Genomic DNA, 21577 nt, shown 5'->3' with positions numbered 1-21577 from the left:
GAGAGAGAGCACTCGAGAACGAGGAGCATTGGTGTTCGTATAAGAACAGTTATTCGGGTCTGCAGCCTGAGGGCTGGAGAGACAAGGAATGTGGACCAGGGAAAAGCAGACAAAGGGGAGAAAACCAGACACCAAGTGCGCCTCTTCATATTGGTGGCATTTTGTGTGCTACCCAAGGGGACAACACAGAAAACGGGGGTACATATGAGAGTTCATCCCTAGGTATCTTTTTTCCATTCCCTGATTTTAAACTATTCTGCAGTTTCAAAACATCCCAGATGCAGAGCTATAAAATCCACATTAATTACCATTCATGAGGAGGGCAGCCCAAGTTACGGAGCGAGCGGGTATTCCATGATCAGATACTGCTCTGAACCCCCAGTGAAAGAAAAGAATGTTCTGATCCTGTTTCCTGTTTCCTCAAGAAGAGATGTGGATAGGAAATTCATTTTCTGAACAATATTTTGAAGTTAACTTTCAACTGAGTTGTCTAACACGAATTTGATATAATAATGACAAAGTCATAATTATTTAAGAGTCTCTTTCAGCTGAGCCCTGCCTGATTTTTTCCCAGATCTGTTGGCAGGCTAGATTTGTACCACAAAATTCAGACCTAAGATGTAAAAATAAGCCAATCCTGCATTTTTACTCCTGACACATTATGAAGGAAAATGTTTAATACCATCTAAAAATCTGCTGGATGGACTGCCGTAACCTCGGTGTCTATACCAGTGCTTAGGAGACATCTACATCAGTGTAGAGAAATGGAATTTCATGCTGAATAATTTAGAATACTTTGAATAATGCTGTTTACTCATTAACTCAACACTTTTTGCCACACACTTTTCTGGTATTTGAGAATGAAGAGTAAATGCAGCAAAAACAGTGTCTGTCTCCTGAAGCTACATCCCAACATAAGGGAGGGAGTGGTGCAAGGGGAGAAAGAAGTAAATAATATATTAATATAATATATAATTATATAAAATATAATAGTAAGATAAATAACATGATACCCGAAATGCCAAGCCACTCCCTTGGGCATTGTCATAATAAATTAGCACAAACTGGGTGACACATACAGCAGCAAAAATAATTAGTGGAATTGTGAAAAAGGGTGATTCTATGAAAGATAGAGAGATTCCACTCTGTGTGGTATATGACAGACGAACATTTTGCTGCCACTTTTGTTTTTCCCTAAAATAAGCATAGTTACTATTTTAGAGTTCTGTGAAATGTAAAAAGAAATAGCAAATACTGTGCTTAAAAAAATATCCTCCTATCAACAGAAGCCCTCTGTCTCTAGTCCCTGGAAAATCTCCTCTGGATTTCTTCCATCTCCTGTCTTCAGTCAAGTCTCCTGCCTCCCTCCCAACCTCTCCCTTTTCACATTCTCCACAGCTCATGCTGAGAAGGCTTCTTTACTGCCTGCCTGCATCTATCCCACCTCCCCTGCAAAACCACAAAGGCTTCCCAGAGTGGACTTGATGCAGATAAGGAAAATGGAATTTAGACCCACACATCACCCGTTGGGATCGCATCCTATTATCTTCTCCTTTCCAAGAGGAATGCATTTCTTCCCTCTCATGCATAAATAGCCCATCACCAGTCTAAACTGAAATCCTACCCTCCACACAGGAAGCTGGACACCTTCTGCAATGTGTTCAGAGGATGCAAAGTGACACCACTGGCAAGATTTTAAGATGTTCAGACATTTGACCCAACAATTCCCCAACTGGTAATCTATCCTAAGAAAATGACCAGAGATGTACAAAAGATTTACTTACAACAGCATTTATGCAAAAATTGGAGCTGGAGTACAATTTTGCATTACAGCTCTCCCATTCTAAAAGCTTTGTGACTTTGGGCAACCTCTCTGAGCTTTGGTTTCCTTGTCTATAGATGATGGATGCTAAGTCCTTTCTCATTTGTCCTGAGCTTTAGTTAGGATGATACATGCAGTGTCTTGTGTGGTCCCTGCTGTCACCAGCGGCACAGGCACCAACAGCAGTAACTATAAACTAACCCTACCAAACTTCAGCACATGGCTCAGGTCTTGCCTCTGGGTAGCTGATCTGGACCCAGGGTGGTTTCTCTCTTCTCTCACATGTGACCTTACATCACTCCTTAATTCTTGGCACTCTCGTGCATGTGCACCTTGTCTGTCTATCTCTCCTTGAGGGCAGTGAAACAGTTCAGAGCTGTGGATGAGGAAGGGTCTAATCTCTCAGATCGGGTACCATTCTCTGCACTGGACAGAGACCAGTTATGAGATCAGCACAATACTTCTCCCCATTTTACAGAGGAAACGGAGGCTTTCACAACTTAACCAGCTCACCCCCAAACACACAACCCATAAATAACTGATTCAGGATTAAAACCCAGGACGTCTTAAGCGTGTAACCCATGGGCCCTGAGCAAAGGGTCTCCACAGGAGGGCCGTGGAGTGAAACTGTCCAACCCTGTTTTGAGGTAAAGTGAGGGCTCTCATCAGTACCCTTTGAAGGTCTTACTAACACAGGAATCTGAAAGGAATTTACCAAAGCTCTTCCTTATCTCTTAAACATTGAGTAATTATTTTTTTTTATTTTTTAAGTTTTTTTTAAAGATCTATTTATTCATGCACACAGGAACTGGGGTACAGGACCTCCCCAGTGGTGCAGCGCTTGAGAGCTGGGTTGCGAAGCTGCCCGCAGCCTCTGCAGTACCGGTTCGGTCCCCGGCCGCCGGTGAGGGTCCCACATGGCGCGCAGACCTCTCCTGCCCTCCCACTGCTCCCCTCAGCAGTGTACTTCGATCCTTCTGCCTATTCTGCTCCCCGCTCTGGCTCTGGTGAATTCTCTCACCCTCCCACGCTTCTGACTATACCCAGTGCTTGTATAAATAAATTTAAAAATTTAAAAAAAAAAACAGACTTTTATAAAAAAAGAACCAGGGTACAGGCCAGATGTGTGGGAGAGTGAGAAGATTCACCTGAGACAGAACGGGGAACAGAACAGGCAGACTGAGTGGAATACACTGCTGAGGGGAGCAGTGGGCAAGACAGGAGAGGTCTGCCACGCCATGTGGGTATCTCCCGGCCGGCCGGAATGGAACCCACGCAGCAGGGACTGTGGACAGCTTCACAGTGCTGTGCTCAACCACCTGCACCACCAGGGAGGCCCTGAGTAATTATTTTGTTTATTAAAGAACATCATTCATGCTGATATTAACACAGTGCTGGGCCCATGGTACATCAATTGTGGTAACTGTCTGCTTTCTTTGATTTTATTCAACTCACTCAGTAATCTACAGGGGCCAGGCTGGGGCAAGGGGAGAGGAAGGGAACGTCATTTACCCGCTTTGCAATCTGTGACAGGGTGAACGTGGGGAGGCAGGGCCTCCCGGAAGAGGAGAGCGAGGAGAGCCTGGAGTCCCGGGGCCCAAGGTGAGTTCTTCTTACCTGGAAAGTCACTGCCTTTGGTTTGGAAATGAGCGTCCCTCATTCTGCAACATAAAGTGTAAATTTTTAAAAAAATATTTTGTTTGACATTGAAACAGTCAAACTCAAACATTTATTAAAATGCACATCGATTTGTTTCTTTACAAAAGGGATTTTACCACCCAACGTTTCCAGTTTACTCTGTTCTGTTGGGTGAACAAGTTTAACAAGGCGTCCAAATGCAAAGGAGGAGGGACCATGCCATGAACGTGTTATCACTCAGTGGGTAGTAAAACCTGCTGGGGAAGAAGCTGATTCATGCAGTGCTCGTTTCTATGGTAGCCTGATGGCATGTAACACCTTGAAGATATTAGCGCTAAGGGTGTGTTTGGCGATTCAATCTATATTCCTCTAAACTTCCTGCAAACGAATATGGTAACACTTTGTTTTAATAGCCCAGCTAGACACACAGGATATGATCTGCCCTGATGAAAAGAAAATGTATGCAGACCAGCCCTATGAGACTAATGAGAATTATCCACGGAGCTTGCTCATCCCCTGATGAAGGGCTGGCTTCAGAGCTAGAATGGAACAAGGGTTAGTAGGAGCCCAGGGGATGAGCCGATGATTTGGTGAAGAGGCCTCTGTCTACAGTGGCGGTCGCCAGCATGGTAGAGAGCCCCGCAGGGAGGCCATTAAAATAAAGTGTTTCCGTTTTTCTTCATTATTCTGAATCACTGCTAATTTCTTCCTTCTGTTCTTATCTCCTCTATCATTTTCTCTTTTGCATTCTTCATGTTCTCCTTTAATAGGGGAGACAAGGTGAATCAGGAGCTAGAGGCCCAAAGGGGTTCAAGGTCAGTACCCGGGTGACCACACTCATGTAACCAGAGGCCTTCAAGAGCTGAGCCTTCTGCTCTGCCTCTGGGGTGTATGTTCTAGATAACGCCCTTTCACGTGTTGGCATCATAGTCATTTCATGCATAGGATGATGTCTCGAAACAACTGGTGTGTTTCCTCTCGTTTTTGTGTGTTCTTTCTTGTGCTTTCAAATTTTTAAGAGGCGCCATACATCGTACTTCCTGTTTCATAACAATAGCTTCTTGGCTTCAAATGTTGCATGGTATAACCTCATTTTGTATTTCCTGGGTATCTTTGCACTAATTTTTCAAATAACACTTTGCTTTTAAGTCAGTTGACTCCTTCATTGCACTAAAGTTTCACCACCAGTTAGGATTCCTTCCTTTATTGTGTTCTTTATAGTATCTTCCGTGATCTACTACAATAAAGCCACTGCTCACAGAATCATGTTATTCAAGATGCTGTTAACTTATAATGTGAAAAAATGGATTCAGGATGAAGAAAACAGAGAGTAGAAATTATTAGTTCTCCCTGCATAGCAAATATAATTTTTGTGGTCAATGTTACGAGCCTTATGTGGATGCAAAAATATCATAATCCATTTTTTTACTAATCTTTAGTGGCTCTCACTCAGTTCATAGGAATAGGTAGAAAGATCTATAAAAATGTTTTAAATTCCACTTAGGAAAAGGACTCTATAAATGTAAGGTCATTTTAAAGAATTTCAAGTCTCCGTGACTCAAATCTCTTCCCCAGAGTTTCTGACTTCTGAGATTTGTGACTGTTCTGTGTGCAGAGGCTGAGGCTCAGACTAGCCCTTGGGTCTCTCTGGGCAAGGGAGTGACATCATAAATGGAACATGAGGGATTTTTCATATTGCATTGGGGGCAAAAAAAAAAAAATAGTAAACTGGGTTTGCCCTGCCCCTGGCCTTCAGTCTTGCCAAGGGATCCAGCTAGCTGCTGTCCACTTCAGCACCTTTGGGTGTTGAAACACCTATAGACACATGTTTTCTGAACCCCATCATTGAAGGGAGACCCAGCCAACAACTCTCTCCATTCCTTCCCTGTCCTAACTGAGACAGAGGACAGACAACCCTGTTGGTTTTCTCTGTCCCTTTGCCCTAAGTCTCATCATATCAAAGCAAGAACATGGTTCAATCTGAGAAGTAAAAGCTGACTTTGGGGTTCATGGAAACTACTTGCTTGGCTTGTGAAGCTCCCAGGGAGAGAGTAGTGTATGTATTGTTGTTCCAAGATACTCCACCCTCTGAAAAGAGAATTGGAACTCACTCCCAGGCACATCTTGAATAGGCATTGCTCATGCTGTTGTCATTTCGCACTTCAGAAATTCACAGTAAGGGTGCTGTGATATAAATATATATATATTATAAATATATAATATATATTATAAAATATAAATATAAAATATATTTCCAGACTTGAGATATTTCTAGACTGTTGGCCCCACTACTCATTCCATTTTTCTCTTTTCACTGGGGAAAGGGTGATCGTGGTGACAAAGGAGACCTGGGAGCTCTGGGACCAAGGGTGAGTATCTCTCATGCAAGCCTTGCACCCCAATGATAGCACTGAAAGTGGACACTAATTATTTCAGGCATTCCCTCCTTCCTCTGACTTTTAATTTTAGACCCCTGGAGCAATGAGTATTGAATTCTAACACATAAAATCATCTTCATGAGAAGGTCTAAAGAACTCAACTTATTTTCCCTCTGTCAAGTGATCAGCAGCAAGCCCGTAGTGACCCAGGAACAGAATTTTCCATTTCTCCATTAACCCGATGTTTTCAAGACCCCCCCCCTTTTTTTTTTTAGAGGCATGTTTTATTTATTTGTTTGTTTGTTGGTTTTTTTTGTTTATACAAGCACTGGGTACAGTCAGAAGTGCGGGAGGGTGAGAGAATTCACCAGAGCCAGAGCGGGGAGCAGAACAGGCAGAAGGACCGAAGGACACTGCTGAGGGGAGCAGCGGGCGGCAGGAGAGGTCTGCGCGCCATGTGGGACCTTCCTCCGGTGGCCGGGGAGCAGCCGGGGATTGAACCGGCGCCGCCGTTCAAGACCCTTTTAATGACAGGCAGGGAATTAAGACATGACTGATGAATCAGTGGCAGAGCTGGTGAATAGGGTAGACATCCTAAATAAACACATGGATGTTCTTCTTTTCATTTGGTGTAATTTTAATGAAATTCTATTCCTGTTGGGAGAGTCAAATTATTCCTACAGAACAATGTTCTGTTTTCTGAAAGAATAAGGGCACAGTCCTTCTGCCTGCTCTGCTCCCCGCTCTGGCTCTGGTGAATTCTCTCACCCTCCCGCACTTCTGACTGTTCCCAGTGCTTGGATGTATAAATAAATAAATAAATCTTAAAAAAAAAAAAAATTAAAAAAAAAAAGAATAAGGGCACAATCAGTGAAGTATAGATGAGCAGAAAGGTTAGAGTTTGCCTAATAAATATGGGTAAAGCCAACAAAACTTGCAAGTCAAATCAGTTTAGCCTACCTTTTGTGATTTTCAGGAAAGTTTCAGAGATTAAATCATATCTGTTTTCAAATCAGGTTTTGTATCCTTATGCTAGCTAGCACAGGGAGGAGGTTAGAATTGGCTTGCCCCCTTTGATAGAAAGACAAAATTTGAGCATGATTGTTTATTCTGCAATGCAGTTGGACCCTAATCAGGAATTGATGATCAGAGAGAGCAGCAAATTGCTAGTTTCTGGTTTTGCTATAACCCTCTCCTCCCCTGACATAACTCAACCCTCATGACTTTGCCATGCCTGGTTTTTTTCACAGGGCCCACCTGGTCAAAAGGGGGATCAAGGAGCCACCGAGATCATAGACTACAACGGGAACCTCCACGAGGCCTTGCAGGCAAGTGACCGGCCCCCATCACAGAATTGGAGCAAACATCAGCTTCCACAACCCTCAGGTCTCAGAGGGTTCTGGGGAAGGAAGCATACCATCCCCTGTTTTGAATCTACACCCCCTTCCTGCCCCAATGAATCCCTTTATTTCATAATATTTCCCAGTCTTTCCTTTACGCTCCCTTCTCTCTTTGTATATGCTTAAGTCTTACCTGGTTTAAACCTTGTGCTAGTTTCCCCAACCTTTGGCTCTGTCCTTGAAATGCTTAGCAGAGTAAGGAGGAGCTCTGTGTTCCAGAGCTGGAGCTACCTGGGTTCAGGTCTCAGCGCTTTGCTCACTCAGTACATGAGGTCAGGGCATTTAACATCTGTGGATCTCAGCGTTCCCATCTCTCAGATGAGCATGGTCGTTGTATCTAGCTCATAGGGTTGCTGCGAGGAGCAATGCAAATATAGACTACATGCTTAGAACAGAGCTGAACCATGGCAAATCCTCCCCAGGTAACTCGAATGCCAGTAGCCGTTTATTTTCTACCCATTTAGTAAAAACCCATAGACTAGTTGCTTGCCGTCATAACCTTTGCTTATTCATCCTTTTTCAGCTGAGGCTCCTGCATCCTACCTGTCTACTCACTCCATAGTGACTTCTCTTATCAAGGTCAACAGTAACTTGTAGATCAATCCCATTGCACTCATCGCCTTTGACTTCTCTGTGATGATTAGACCAACCACCTTCCTTTTGAGACTCATTCTTTCTGGTTTTCTCAAACCCTCTGCTCACATTTCTTACATTTTTCTTCTCTGATGGATCCCTGCCACTTTAGTATTTCTGGTTTCTCTGTCCATCCCTTAATTTTTGGTAGCCTTAAGACTCTCTTTTGATGGGACCACCATGCCCTCTCTGTTACTCTACTTGAGGCTTCCAGAGCTTTCATCTCTGGGTCTGACCTGCATTAACCTTTATGTGAATATTTCCAAATATGGATGCACCATCATCTGATCAATTTCCACTAATAGATACCATTATGCTTGGTTACCTTTATCACCTGTCAAACAAATACCTTTCTTAACTAAACAGCTAAGTAGTAGTCTCTGAACTCTTTGAGGTGGAAATTTTCATTTTTAAAAAATTTATTTATTTATTTATACAAGCACTGGGTACAGTCAGAAGCACGGGAGGGTGAGAGAATTCACCAGAGCCAGAGCGGGGAACAGAACAAGCAGACTGATGAAACACACTGTTGAGGGGAGCAGCGGGTGCGGCAGGAGAGGTCTGCCACACCATGTGGGATCCTAGCCAGCGACCGGGGATTGAACCTGCGCTGCAGAGGCTGCGGGCAGCTTCACAGCCCAGCGCTCAACTGCTGTGCCACCAGGGGATGCCCTGAGGGGGAAATTTTTAAAAAATCATTTTTAAATTAGCTCTAGTCTTTTGTCCATTCTATCTCATCATCTACTATTTCTTCTTTCAAAACGTCTCTTGAGTTTGCCCCATTCTCTCCATCCCACATCTTGTATGTTTTATGTTGAACACAAGAAGCTCTTGACCAAATATTTTTGCACCTAGAACTTCCTTGCCCTTCCATTTCTCCACAACATACATTTTTCTCTGGAGTAATCAATTTGTTAGATTAATTTTTAAAAAATCCTCCTCTTTTTTCCTTGGTCCTTCCCTTTCATTCTGTCACCTAAATTCTACCCAACGACCCACTGCCCCCACATGAGTTCTTTCTCTTACTCCTTCAGTCAGGACACAAGGGCTTAATATTTATTGATCTCAAACCACATAATCTGTTTTAGCCTTGCCTCTTAGAAAACTGTACTTTTATTTGGAGATAGAAGACACATCTGTTCTGTATCCCAACACCCTGACACAAAACGTAAGCTTGTGAATATCACGTAAACTGTCAGTGGTTGAATGACTGAGTGTATTTAGTCCTTATGCATAAGTCACTTTTTTATTTGAAAGCCATGTTAGTTGTTTTAATGTTTGCCATTTTGACCTTGTGTGAATTCTTTTCCATCCTTACAATTTCACTCACTTTATCTGATTATGGTAGATCTTCATTTATGTGGGGCCTCTGCTACAACTATCATTTTGAACTAGTAAAGCATTGGTGAAATAGCTTTTACAGAATCTGTCTTCAGCTATAGAATCTATCTTCAGCTTGTTTTTCCTGTTCTTTTCATTCTTCTTGTCAAAGGCAGAGAGACAAGTTTACAGCTTGGAGAAATGATTCTTGGACAGTCTGTTTGGTCAGTAGCTTGAGCTAATGCTTGTTGGTGAGTGGTACAGAAACAACCAGTAACCTCCAGGCTATTGTCAAATTCTAGAAACAGTTTTCTAGATTGTCCCTTGGTTGATAACTTGTTTCCACAAGTTGATAATTATGTGTGGGGAACAAAATGGTTAGATGTACCTATTATGTTGATAGAGTTCTTACTTATCAAGATAGGGACATCTTTTTAACTTAACTTATTAGCAATATTATAAATTTTCCTTAGATGGCTTTTGGTGGCACCATAATACTTTGCCTTCTTTAAGAGGTATCCATTCTCTGTCTCCAAGGAAATGTTCCAATATTGTTGGCCACAGCCTTTTTCTGGAAAAAGAGTGGTAGTCTCTGACAGCCACTTTGCATGAACAGAGCCTGACATGAAGCTAGCTGCTTTTAGCCTAAAACCGAAATATGTTTTGCTCTCCCCTCTGCTGCCCAATAGCTGCATCATTTTAGAGAACTCATTTCATATGTCTGTACCTAACCGATCTTATCTGTAAAATGAGGATGTTTTGGAATAATTTTTTTTCCCCTATGAGTTCACAAAATCTCTTATGCTTAGAGTTGTTTCTAAGGACTCCCTAAACATTCTTGCTAAGATGCCCAAATATACTGTATTTTTAAAAGGTAACACTTTCACCCTCTAGGAAAGGATGTTTATGCTAATTTCGTTCTCACCTCGAGTCCCGTATTACTGCCAACCAATCAGTTGGCATCAGAGGCAACTAGGTCATGTTTATATCTCAACCCAGACTTATTATTCTTATGGGATTACTAGGGCAACTATATGTTGTGCTTGTAAATAATTTATAGTTAGTTTTTCACTTCAAAACCCTTTATTTGCTTTCCTGATATAGTGCTCTAGTGGATTAAGACTCCCTAACCAGATCAATTAAGCTAAACAGTCATTGCATTGAAAAGAGGTAATAGACAGTTACTCATACAATTCTCTAATCAGTGACAGATATTTAGTTTTGCTGATTACATTTCATTATTATTATTGCCTTTTCTAAAAAAAAGATCTAGGATAATTAGATAAGTGGGAGAATATTGGAGTCATAAAAAAATCACATTGCAAATATAAAATGTTACATAACAACTGTTGAAAATTGTTAATGAAATGAAAGCTTGCCATAAGCCACTTACTTTGATTTTTATTTAAGGTGATTCCATTTCCACAATTAGCAGTAAAACCTTCTTTAACTCAAGCTTTTAAAAATTCCCAACAGCTTCTAAACTAAACCTGTTGCCTAGTGTAAATCATGGGTAATTTTAAGCTTGTATCATTATGAGAAATGAAGGAAAATAATCTTTAACTCTAAAGCGGTTCAGCAAGCATCTTGAATAAAGGACAGCTTGACCTGCTAGGCTCGAAAACTGCAGTCAGTCTAGCTCTTACCTCCCACCCTCCCCCCCATTTCTAATCACTCTTCACTAGAAGATGGCATGTCTGTCTCCATCACTACCAGGACTTCTGGTTTACAGATCATTACTGGAGTTCAAGACAGAGCCCTGTGGAGTTCATGTAGATTTAGCTTAGAGAAGCCACACACAAGAAACCCAAAGTGGGGCCTCCCCTGGTGGTGCAGCATTTGAGCGCTGGGCTGTGAAGCTGCTGCGCAGCCTCTGCAGTGCCAGCTCGATCCTGGCTCCATCCCGGGCCACCAGCGAGGGTCCCACATGGCGCACAGACCTCTCCTGCCGCCCGCTACTCCCCTCAGCAGTGTCCTTCGGTCCTTCTGCCTGCTCTGCTCCCCGCTCTGGCTCTGGTGAATCCTCTCACCCTCCCGCGCTTCTGACCGAACCCAGTGCTTGTATAAATAAATAAATAAATCTTTAAAAAAAAAAAAATAAAAACCCAAAGTGTCCAGACCTTTAGGACACCCCTTCATTCATTCTTCTATAAACTGGATGGAATCTGCCCTGTAAGGCTTTTAGTCTCACAAATAGAGTTATTTAACGAAATCATTTCAATCTTATCTGTTAGGTAGTTCAGTTACCATTAGTAAAATTCTTTTTCTTTGCAACTCATTATAAACCAGGTTGTTATTCTTCAATTTAAAAAAGACAAACTAGTTTTGTGTTCCAGTGGAAAATGATTTCATATATGGCACATGTTGGAAAACCTCAGAAAGTTCGAATTTTAAACTCCCACCCCTCCCTAAGGGCTTGTGATTCTGTTTTCCAGTCTAAAATGTAATGTGTAATTGGAAGGCAATAATAAAGAAATTGTTTCCACTCTATAATTTTCTAATAGCCTTTTAAAACAACTCATCTACCTAAAGAAGTGAATAAGTAGCTTTCTCATAACTATACCTCCAATTCTTGCTCTGGCTGAATCCTTTAAGAATAAAGTAAGTGAGATTCTATGTGGTGTAGACATACATGATGGTGTAAAAACCTGGGCCTTGATTTTTTTTGTAATTTTGTTTCCAGTTTGTGGCCATTTTGTCTTTTGACTTAAGCACTAGTTGGTTGTTTTTTCCCTACTATTTTCTCTGAAGCTATAATGGTCATGCCTGATTTTATCATAGACTACAAATTTTAACCATTTGAACACATGCATTAACACATTACATTTTAAGGAATCATTTTCCCACATCAGTACATTCTCAGGTAAGTGTCTAAAGTGAGATAATGTTGAGATTATCATTTACGAAAACAGTATTTCAAAAAACAGCAATTTAAGGTAAAAATAATCTGAAACAATAAAAGAAAATGATACTAACCTGACCCAGAAGTAGGAATGGAGAAATTGGAATGGAAAACAAAGGAATAGTGTTAAATCGATATTCACTAGTTTACACGTAATTGGATGATGTTTCTCCATGACTACAGTCCCAAATAGAAAATGTTCTCCCCTCTTTGAAACCATAAAATGATTATAGATCCTACAGAACTTTTAGCACAAGACTTAGATTAGAAAACATTAACACGGGTCTCACTCATAGCAGGAATCTAGAAAACTTAAATAAGGGACCAGGAAAAAGAATAACTATAAGAAAGTGAAACTCAAAATCAACAAACAGCTATGAACCAGAGACACTCTATGGAGGGTGGGGTTCGGGGAGGGGAGGGATTGGGGTCAAAATAAGGGGGTCGCAATTGTATGGGGAATATAAAAATAAAATTTATAATAAAAAAAAAAAAAGGAAAACATTGACACCAAATGACTCATCGTTAGGGAGCCCATGCTGGAAATACATAGATTGAGAGAATATATTTTGTTACAGTACTCCAGCTTTGCACTAGGAAATCAGATGAGTCCCTGCCCACCCCTATCCTTAGTTATGGCACCGACGCAAAAGCCAATTCCAGTGCTACAAACGACAGACTAGATGAAAAAAAAATTATTTATACAATTGAGTATTTCAGCTTAATTGAAGTGCTCAAGCACAGAGACCTTTGAATAGCAGCATTGTTCAGCTCACAATTACCTGACAAAGTCTTAGAGTATAAGGTTTTTAGTGCACGTTTTTTTACAAATGAGGTGAATGAAATTTTGACGTTTTCATTTTCTTCTAAAAATCCATAGATTTGTTAAAAATAAAATTCTAAAAACCAGCTTTCAGTCTTTGCAGTTACATTCATTTGAACATAGGATCTGTTCGCACCATCCCTTCAATTCTTATAAGACACCAGACTTGCCAAAACATAGTTGAAGTTAATTATTTCAGAAATGTATTATGTATTACTGGGCACACAAAATAGGTAACTCTATCTTTGTCGATGCATTTTCCCAACAGAGGATCACCACCCTAACTGTCACGGTAACTCCTACTGCATGATTTCTGTGATTTGTGACATGTCAATGCATGCTGTCATAATGGTACTAATGTAACAATTACGTTGATGTGCTATGTGATTTCATATTTTCTTATATTAATAACTTTTTGCAATACCTGCACCAGTTGAACAACTTTACTTAGTTAAAAAAAAAAAAAGACAACAAAGAAGTTGTTATTTTTCTGAAAAATCATTGGCTTTATCTTCCTAGTACAGCTTTGTTCTTATGTGTTTGGGAAACTGAACCCTTGGTGTAAAAGGGGAGAATAATTTAAAATTGCAGGTTAAATATTGGTAGGCTATTTCATGCTGAGGAGATAAATGTGGGACACGGCAGCAATTTTATATTGGCTGAACAAATCAACTCCAAAGTACCTTCAGAATTGTTTAAATGTTGGTATTTTGCATATAACCAGGAAGTTTTTATAATTCTGTAACTGGTGAAATTTATCCTCAGTGGAAATCCGTATTGGAGAATGTTCAATCATGATATAAATCTGGGCGGTGTGTAGTGCATTGTAGTACCTGTAGTTGCTACTTTTTAAAACTCTGTCTTTTCTGGATTTAGGGTCCCCCTGGACCACCCGGACCTCAAGGACTACAGGGGCCAAAGGTTACTGGTTTATTTTACTTGTTACCATTTTACCATTTTCCACATTTGGTGCAGGAAAGTCCAAATTAAGTGTGTATTACTGAAAAATCAACTTTTCAAAATCTACAGAAGCTGAAAACAGCAAGATTAATCTAAGAAAGCTAAAGTCTAGGCTAAAGTGAGAGAAATTAAGGTGGGGAGAAAGGAGAATTAAAAAAGAAGGGAGAAAAATGGGAATGACATCAGAGGGAGGACATTTAGAAAAAAAACAAAATTAAATAAGGCGAAAGCAAGTTTCACAGAAAGTATAACTGTTAAGAAACACCAAATGTGGTGAAAAAAAGAAAAAGATACAAATAGAGGAAGATTAAAAGAAAAGTTACTGATGCTAAAAACTATTCTTCCCTGCAACTCATGTATAATAAAAAAAAAAACAAGGGACGCTTTAGCCTGATGCATTCACCAATGACAAGGAATCAATTTAGTCATTTTTTATAGCACAGCCTATTGTATATGCCTTTAAATCTCATCTAATGAAGCATGCCAACTGCAAGCAATAGAACCCTAGCACTTGATTATTTCCAAAATCTCCAAAATCTGCTGGTGGTGTTAACTTTATCCCTTCAAACTGAGGCTTAGTAATTCGAACACATTTGATCAATTAACACATGGCCAGTGACTGGCTTTCAAAAGTGAGTTACATGTGTTGAAATGTGACATTCGTCATTGGATTTTTGTAGGAGATTCAAGTAGTTTCGAAACTCATCTTTTGTTTATGCTTCTCAAGGCAGTTTATTTGCTAAGTCTGACACACGCACATGCACACGCACACACATGCATGAACATCAGCTTTTGTTCTCTTTCAAAATACTTAGAAAAACCAAAGCCAGCTCATGGAAGCAGTTGTTTTTCTACTACAAAAGAGAATATAAAATATTACTGACTTGCTTGCCTAAGTCACATATATAGAAAGAAAGTAGACCCTAATCTCAAACAGATTAATATATGACTTTAATGTCAGGCTTGGGATTTTAACTGTTTCTCTGCCACATTCTGGGACCTGGAAGATATATCAGAAAAACCATGGTTGACATACCCTTCACTCCTAGTGAGCGAGTCGGCCTAGACCTTTGTTCTTTACCACATAGGTGAGCAGGAATAGATGACCTCGAAGGAAACCTGTGTGTTGGCCATTCCTCTGTGTAGCATCAACCCGGGGTTCATTCCTCACTTACTTTCCTCACTTGGCTACATCTCCGGAACCCAAATTGTCCCCAGTACTAAATGTGAACCTCCTTCCCTATCACCTTCCGAAGCTTCTTAGTGTCCCTTACAACCCAAAGACCTACAGAAGCTCCAAAGGGATCCATCCTTCACCCAAAGAGGTTAAAAACCACCACCTAACCAAGAAAGATAATCATTAAACCTATACCCCATTGTTTTATAATCCAGTTGCTACTCATTTCTTAGTTTAAGTATTCAATAAATAATTTTTAAGCCCTACTCTGTGATGAGGACTAATCTCTAGTAAAAAAAAAATAGCAAAAATAAGGGGCTTCAAAAATAATAAATCATAATATGAATAGTAAATCTTAGTTCATTCCTAGCAAAGGGTAAGAAACTGAATTGATCCAAAAGTAATTTTATGAAGGTTAAGATATTTGATTTATTATGTCCTTCAGTGAGGTTTATTGGAAAATAGAACATTCAAAGTTATTGTGAATGGTGCCAGTTAAAATATTGCAAATTTATAGGGCTTTGCAGTTTATTCTTTCTTAACTGTCATGTTTTTGCTTAATTTTCTCAAGTTGAAGAATAAGAGAAACTATACAGATTTTATGTAAAGAGAAAAATATTAGCTGACTGAGGCCTAGAGGATGCCAGTAATGTGTTCTGATCCCATGGTCTCTACCAGTTTTCTGTCGCTGTTTTGTTTTATTCTGTTTGGTTAGCTTATATCTCATATGGGGAAAAAATAAAACACTGCATCTTAGCTACCTAATCTTCAAGTAAGTGTTATTTAACTTAGTTTGGGTATGTGGTGTGATAGAATAAAGTATTCTGGGGTTATGATGCATTTGATAAAGTTAAGTTGTCCTATTATCAACTAGCATCATTTTTATTTTGTGGGCTGTGTCCTGGCTGATGAGTGGAGACTAGCCATCACTTTTTATCTTAACAGGGAGAACCAGGATCTCCAGGAATCCCAGGAGCGGATGGAGAGCAGGTAATTTTCAAAGATACATATAGTCTTTGAAAGCATCATTATGATCACTGTGTTTATTACAAGTTGGAAGCCAAAAGGCACCAGCCTTCATATGTGATATCCTCTCATTTATCACTATCTGTTCTAGAAACTACATTAACTCCTAAAGCAATGGACTTTAGATTAGATACTAGTTTTCTCAGAGAAACATACAAGCTATCCAATACTTAGAATTTGCTTTCATACTCCTCATTGGTTATCTGTGACACTTCTATGACTTTCTCATAGATTTGTAAGGTCATTACCATAAGAATAGCCTCATTTTTCATGAAGTGCAAACAATTCAAAATTAAAATCAGTGGCCATAATTTCCACAAAATTAGATATTTTTTGCATGGATTATTTTGACAATGTTTTCTTTTCCCAAATAAAGACTGTATCTAATTTTCTTGATTATTAGACAAGACAGAAATTAACACTTGTAGCTTTACAGGTTATGACCACAGTTCCAAAGACTTCCCCTAAAACAGAAGTTGGCAAGCTTTTCTGTAAAAGACCAGGTAGTAAATATTTGGGCTTTGCAGGCCACATGTGATCTCAGGCACATCCTCTTCTTTTAACACCCCTTAAAATTTAAAAAAAAAAAAATTCAGCCTATACAAAAACAATCTCTGGGCTAAATTTGGCCATAAGCTATGGTTTGCTCATCATCCCTAAAAGACTGTAACCTGGAGAATGTGGACAATGTTCAGATTTTAGAATCAAATCACAAGTATTAGTTTGAAGATACAGTATTTGAGTTTGGGGGACTCCCATTATTTACTCAAGAAATGGCTAAAATCAGGAAGATTGTAAAAAATCAAGGAAATTCTTGATACAATCAGTGAAATACACTCCTCAATATAGTATTATGTAGGAAAAATAAGTTTTAAGAGAAGACATTTTAATGTCTGAGTTGTATGTTGAAATCCTATAATGTTACATTAAATAAACATGTGGGACTTATAAAAGATACTTTAGATGATGTGCTATGTCAGAGATCACTTTAGAATTTATGAATAAATTTAGAATTTATCATATTACCTTTCCCACCTTTAGTCATTACTAATAATTTTCCATGTGTTATGACATATGTGGTCCCTACATATTCAGGACCTGAAGTTTTTTCTGTGTGCCTTTCAAAGACTTCCTTTGCTACTCAGTCCAGAAAGTGGGCTATCCTATGGCTTTCCATTGCCAGAGTCCTAAAACCAACCAAGTCTGCTTAACCAGTAAGATCCATCCTTCCACCAGGCACCTGCCCACCCCTGCACCTGGTGGGTGTTTCTGAATGATCTCTTAAAAATAGGCATAAGGAACCAGAAAAAGAACCATTCCTGTGTCTATGTGATTTTTAGTACAGGAAAGATAAAAGGTCAGTGCATCCTGGCGCCCTTCCTGTGCACAGTCCTCTCTCTGAGAAACAGGTCACCTGACCACATTGCAGTGAGGGTCATTGGATGGAGAAGGCTTTCCATGTAAACTAACTTCAGTTATTAGTATCACAAGATTCAGATTTGTTAACATTCAAAATATACATTTATCTGTTCCCTCACTGTAAAGGGAGCAGGGAAAGAACACACTGGGCCATTTAGTAGAGAAGCTATCGGAACAGAATAAGAACTCTGAAAAAGTTGGAGTATTTGAAAGCACTGATTGAGTATTTAGTGTGCAGTGAACGGCTTATTTATCCATGACTGGACCGTTGAAGAGTGATGGTGATTAGAACTTTTGCCTGCTTTAAAGGGGGTAGCATGTATAGTGGGTGGGAATGGGAGAAATTTATTGGGATTTTTGTTATTATAACAAAGCCCTGGTTCAACATGTATCTTGTAATGTTGAGAATTAGGTCCATGAAATTGTTTTCAGGACTGGTGATCAAGAATTAGATACACAATGTAGAGAAATGCTGGCAACATCCCAACTCATGTTTTTCATCTTTTAAAGGGCCTTCAGTAATAGAAGGCAGTCCCTTTAATTACACGGGGCAATAATATTGATTCCAGGGGAAAGGCTGCTGTAAGAATGTTGCTCTAAGATTACTAAGAACAGAAATCAATCATTTCAGATTGGACCCACCTACTGACAAAGCTGATCTGGAATTCTGTTTTCTCTAGGATGTAACTAAGGGTCAGTGTAATTCTTATGTGCAAACATATCATTTGCAGGGACTCAAAGGCTCAAAGGGAGACACGGGTGACCCAGGAATGCCTGGAGAAAAAGGAGGGATTGGACTTCCTGGATTACCGGTATGTTTGTACTTTTGATGATGTGTTCGTAGTAAGATAAATTAATAGAATTATATTATTAACTGAAGTCTCATCTAGTGGCTCGTATAATATCTTTATTTTTAAATATCATGGGTATTACTGGTAATTCTACTAACACGGGCACTGAAACAAATTTTAAAGCATCTAACCAAATTATAAAATAATGTTTCCTGAATTATTTTCTCTGGAAGGTAGGAAAAGAAATAGAGTTGGTCATTTTGACTTGGTGCACATAAGGTAGTGGTAACTGACCATTTAAAAATAAACTGCAATAAAAAGGAAAACCAAGAAATATAAAACAATCTAAAAAATGAGTTACCTGAAAATTGTTATCTTTATGCATGTGATACTATGGGAAAGTGCTTCTACGGTTTTCTCTAAAAATTTGTACTGAGAACATGGAGGAGGGAATATAAAAACATGTTGGGGGAGAAGTACAGTCCTTCATTGCCACAGATCTTCTTTAAAACAAAGACATGTGTGTGACATTTGTCAGTGAAAACAAGGATACAAAACTAACTTTGCTATTGAAATTGAGCTCCGTCCTTAAAAAAATTTGTAATATTTGTAATCTGGTATAACAGTGCCGCTTAACCAACCCAACCTCATTTTTATTTGCTTTATATTTTATTTCACTTATCACCCTCAATCCTAAGGATTTGGTGTGCTTGCTATTTGAGGCCAAATGACAGGATCAATTCTTGCAGGGTATTATGAAAATTTCAAGAGTCTGGTAGGTTTGGTGAGAAAGCTCAGTTGTCTCTTACACTCAACACTCTCTCTGGTCTTTCGCAGGGTGCCAATGGGATAAAGGGAGAAAAGGGAGACTCAGGACTCCCAGGTCCTCAGGGTCCTTCCGTAAGTTCTCGAAAATCTCAGAGACAGGCTCATTGTCTACCTAGTCCCAACGGTACCAGATGGCTTGTCCACCTTTCAAAGATGGCGCCCATCTTGGCTTGTCAAGCTATAGAATGAAAAGCTGTTGGCCGTGTACCACTTGAGACTATGCATCTCAGAAGTCTGAGCCCAGGCAGTTTGCAGAGGACAAACCCTGCTGAAAAAATCAGAGATTTTCCCATCATGCTTGTGGGTTGAGCCCTGTGGTTGCTTCTTGAAATATCTGAGTGTTTAACAGTAGTTGTGGCCTTATGATATGTCTTGGTCATCAGTGACTTCCTTGTCTTTTAACCTATTTTTTATTTATTCTGACTTTCGTAGAACAACTGTAGTTTCTTAGTTGTTCTGTTCTCATGAAAGAATTTCTAAACCTAGAAAATCAAAGGCATTAGTTCTTCCATATCCTCCTTCCTGTGCAACTAGTAATGGCCTTACCAGAACTCAGCACACAATTCAAGCCAAACTGCCTCATGTAAATGAAGTAACCAAGTCTGTGTTTATTTTTGGACCAACAGATCATAGGTCCACCAGGCCCACCAGGTCCCCATGGCCCGCCAGGCCCTATGGTAAGTCTCCTCTCCAGATGGGGTCGTCTATTTATGAGTGCGCTGCTAGAGAAAATATGAACTCATTCCTCAAAACAGCCAGCATGAGTTTTGTCCTCTCCGTGGGATGGGCCAAAAATACGATGTGCTTTGACATGTACAGACTTTACACTGTTGTCCTTCATTCCCAACAACATGTCTACAGGGAAGAAAAAGAGCAGTTTTGTGATAGGAGAATTGAATAAAGATAGATCCATCTGGCAAGCTTTTCTCCATCCTCATGGCATGAAAATCAGAAAATCATATTCAGGGCCTCCCTGGTAGCGCAGTGGGTTGAGCACAATACTGTGAAGCTGTCCGCAGCTTCTGCAATGCGGGTTCAATTCCCGGCTGGCCAGGGAGCTACCCACATGTTGTCGCAGACCTCTCCTGTTTCACCTGCTGCTCCCCTTGGCAGTGCTTTCAGTCCGTCTGCCTGTTCTGCTCCCCACTCTGTCTATGGTGAATCCTCTCACCCTCCCACACCTCTGGCCTGTCCCCCAGCTCTTGTATAAATAAATCTTTTTTAAAAAATCATTTTCACCAAGCAGGTTCAAGGCCATCAGTAGCAAAAGAAGATGGATGATTGTCAGAAATATTTATGAATGTTTCTGACCAACTTTGAGGATTGAGATCTGTCACTAAATGTTTACTAATTCTAAATATTATAAAATCATTCTAGTATAACATGATAACAATTGAAGCTAATTTGCACAGAGAACACTGTTGGAGCTTTGTCTTTTCACTTTTGTGGCACTGGGTTGGCTCAGTATTTACTGTCGGTATCCTCCAGGGGCCAAGGAGATAGTGACTATGCCTGCGTAGAACTTAGGTCCAGAGTGGGGGGGCACCATGAGCCCAGTGAGGTTCTCCAAATGGACACCCACTGACAGCTGTGTCAAGGGCTTCAAAGGCTTTTGACTGGTGCAAGATGGAATCAGCCAGGCAGGCTAAGGTGTAAGGTGTCTCAGTTATCCACACACACATCATTAGTCCTATGGGTTAAATGCACTGTGGGTCTGTCCTCTTATGTTCTAACAGAGAGCATGAAATGATCAGACCCAAGCACAGGATAATCACAAACCTCTTACTAGCTGCCCGTCCTGTTTCATGCCCCAAACAATAATAATTAATCTTATTTTCTAAAAATGAAAGTGTTTATTAAGAATTAAACAAATGATATGCTTGGCCTTTGTATATTCTTTCCACTTCAGTTAGAAGATTAAAGTAGAGAATGCTGCATCTTGTTCATATCATAAAATTAATTAGTTGAAAGGAATTTTAAACCATTAGTAAAATGAGATAAGAAATTGGTAAAGAAACAGTTATTTCCTAAAAATGTTTACCCACCATTTATCTGAAGGGAAAATATTATTCCCATGTAGATACATATAACAAATCTCTATGCACTGCTTGATAAACAAGAACTATTTCCTACTGCTGTGTGAGTTCCCTGGTGGAAATTTAAATATTCCTCTCTCCAAATTGTTTTTTTTTTTTAATCACTTGAAAGATTTAAAGCCTGCAATAACCTTTAGATAATTTAGGTTGGTAAATTAGTCTCTATATTTAGGACCTGGGCCTCCTTCCTGGTTCATGCCTGTGTTATGATTTCCTTCCAGTGGTAAACAGTTGTTACAAGAGCTGCAAAGAACTCATCTTTGTAAAAATAAATGTATTACAAATAATAATGCTTAGCTTTTCTGTGTTAGAATCCTTAGTCTTCAATCAATGATGCAATTGAGCTCCAAACTTGACATCACCT

The 21577-nt window shown here is 39.8% G+C and overlaps 1 protein-coding gene across 1 annotated transcript in view; it reads left to right on the top strand.

Moving 5' to 3' along the window:
- The window catches only part of COL25A1 (collagen type XXV alpha 1 chain), a gene marked incomplete at both ends in the record, with an annotated part of 360422 nt that overhangs the window by 311648 nt on the left and 27197 nt on the right, over positions 1-21577 (top strand). The window contains 10 exons of the mRNA XM_084251726.1: positions 3356-3424; positions 4231-4275; positions 5785-5829; positions 7089-7166; positions 13185-13208; positions 13793-13837; positions 15999-16043; positions 18230-18310; positions 19127-19189; positions 19744-19794. Of these exons, the coding sequence (XP_084107852.1) occupies positions 3356-3424; positions 4231-4275; positions 5785-5829; positions 7089-7166; positions 13185-13208; positions 13793-13837; positions 15999-16043; positions 18230-18310; positions 19127-19189; positions 19744-19794 (546 nt within the window). The remainder of the gene's footprint in view (positions 1-3355; positions 3425-4230; positions 4276-5784; positions 5830-7088; positions 7167-13184; positions 13209-13792; positions 13838-15998; positions 16044-18229; positions 18311-19126; positions 19190-19743; positions 19795-21577) is intronic.

This window comes from Talpa europaea (assembly GCF_964194135.1).
Source record: "Talpa europaea genome assembly, chromosome: 13".
NCBI lineage: Eukaryota > Metazoa > Chordata > Mammalia > Eulipotyphla > Talpidae > Talpa > Talpa europaea.
The sequence above is the reverse complement of the archived record's forward strand: the minus strand, read 5'-3'. Positions and strand labels throughout refer to the sequence as shown.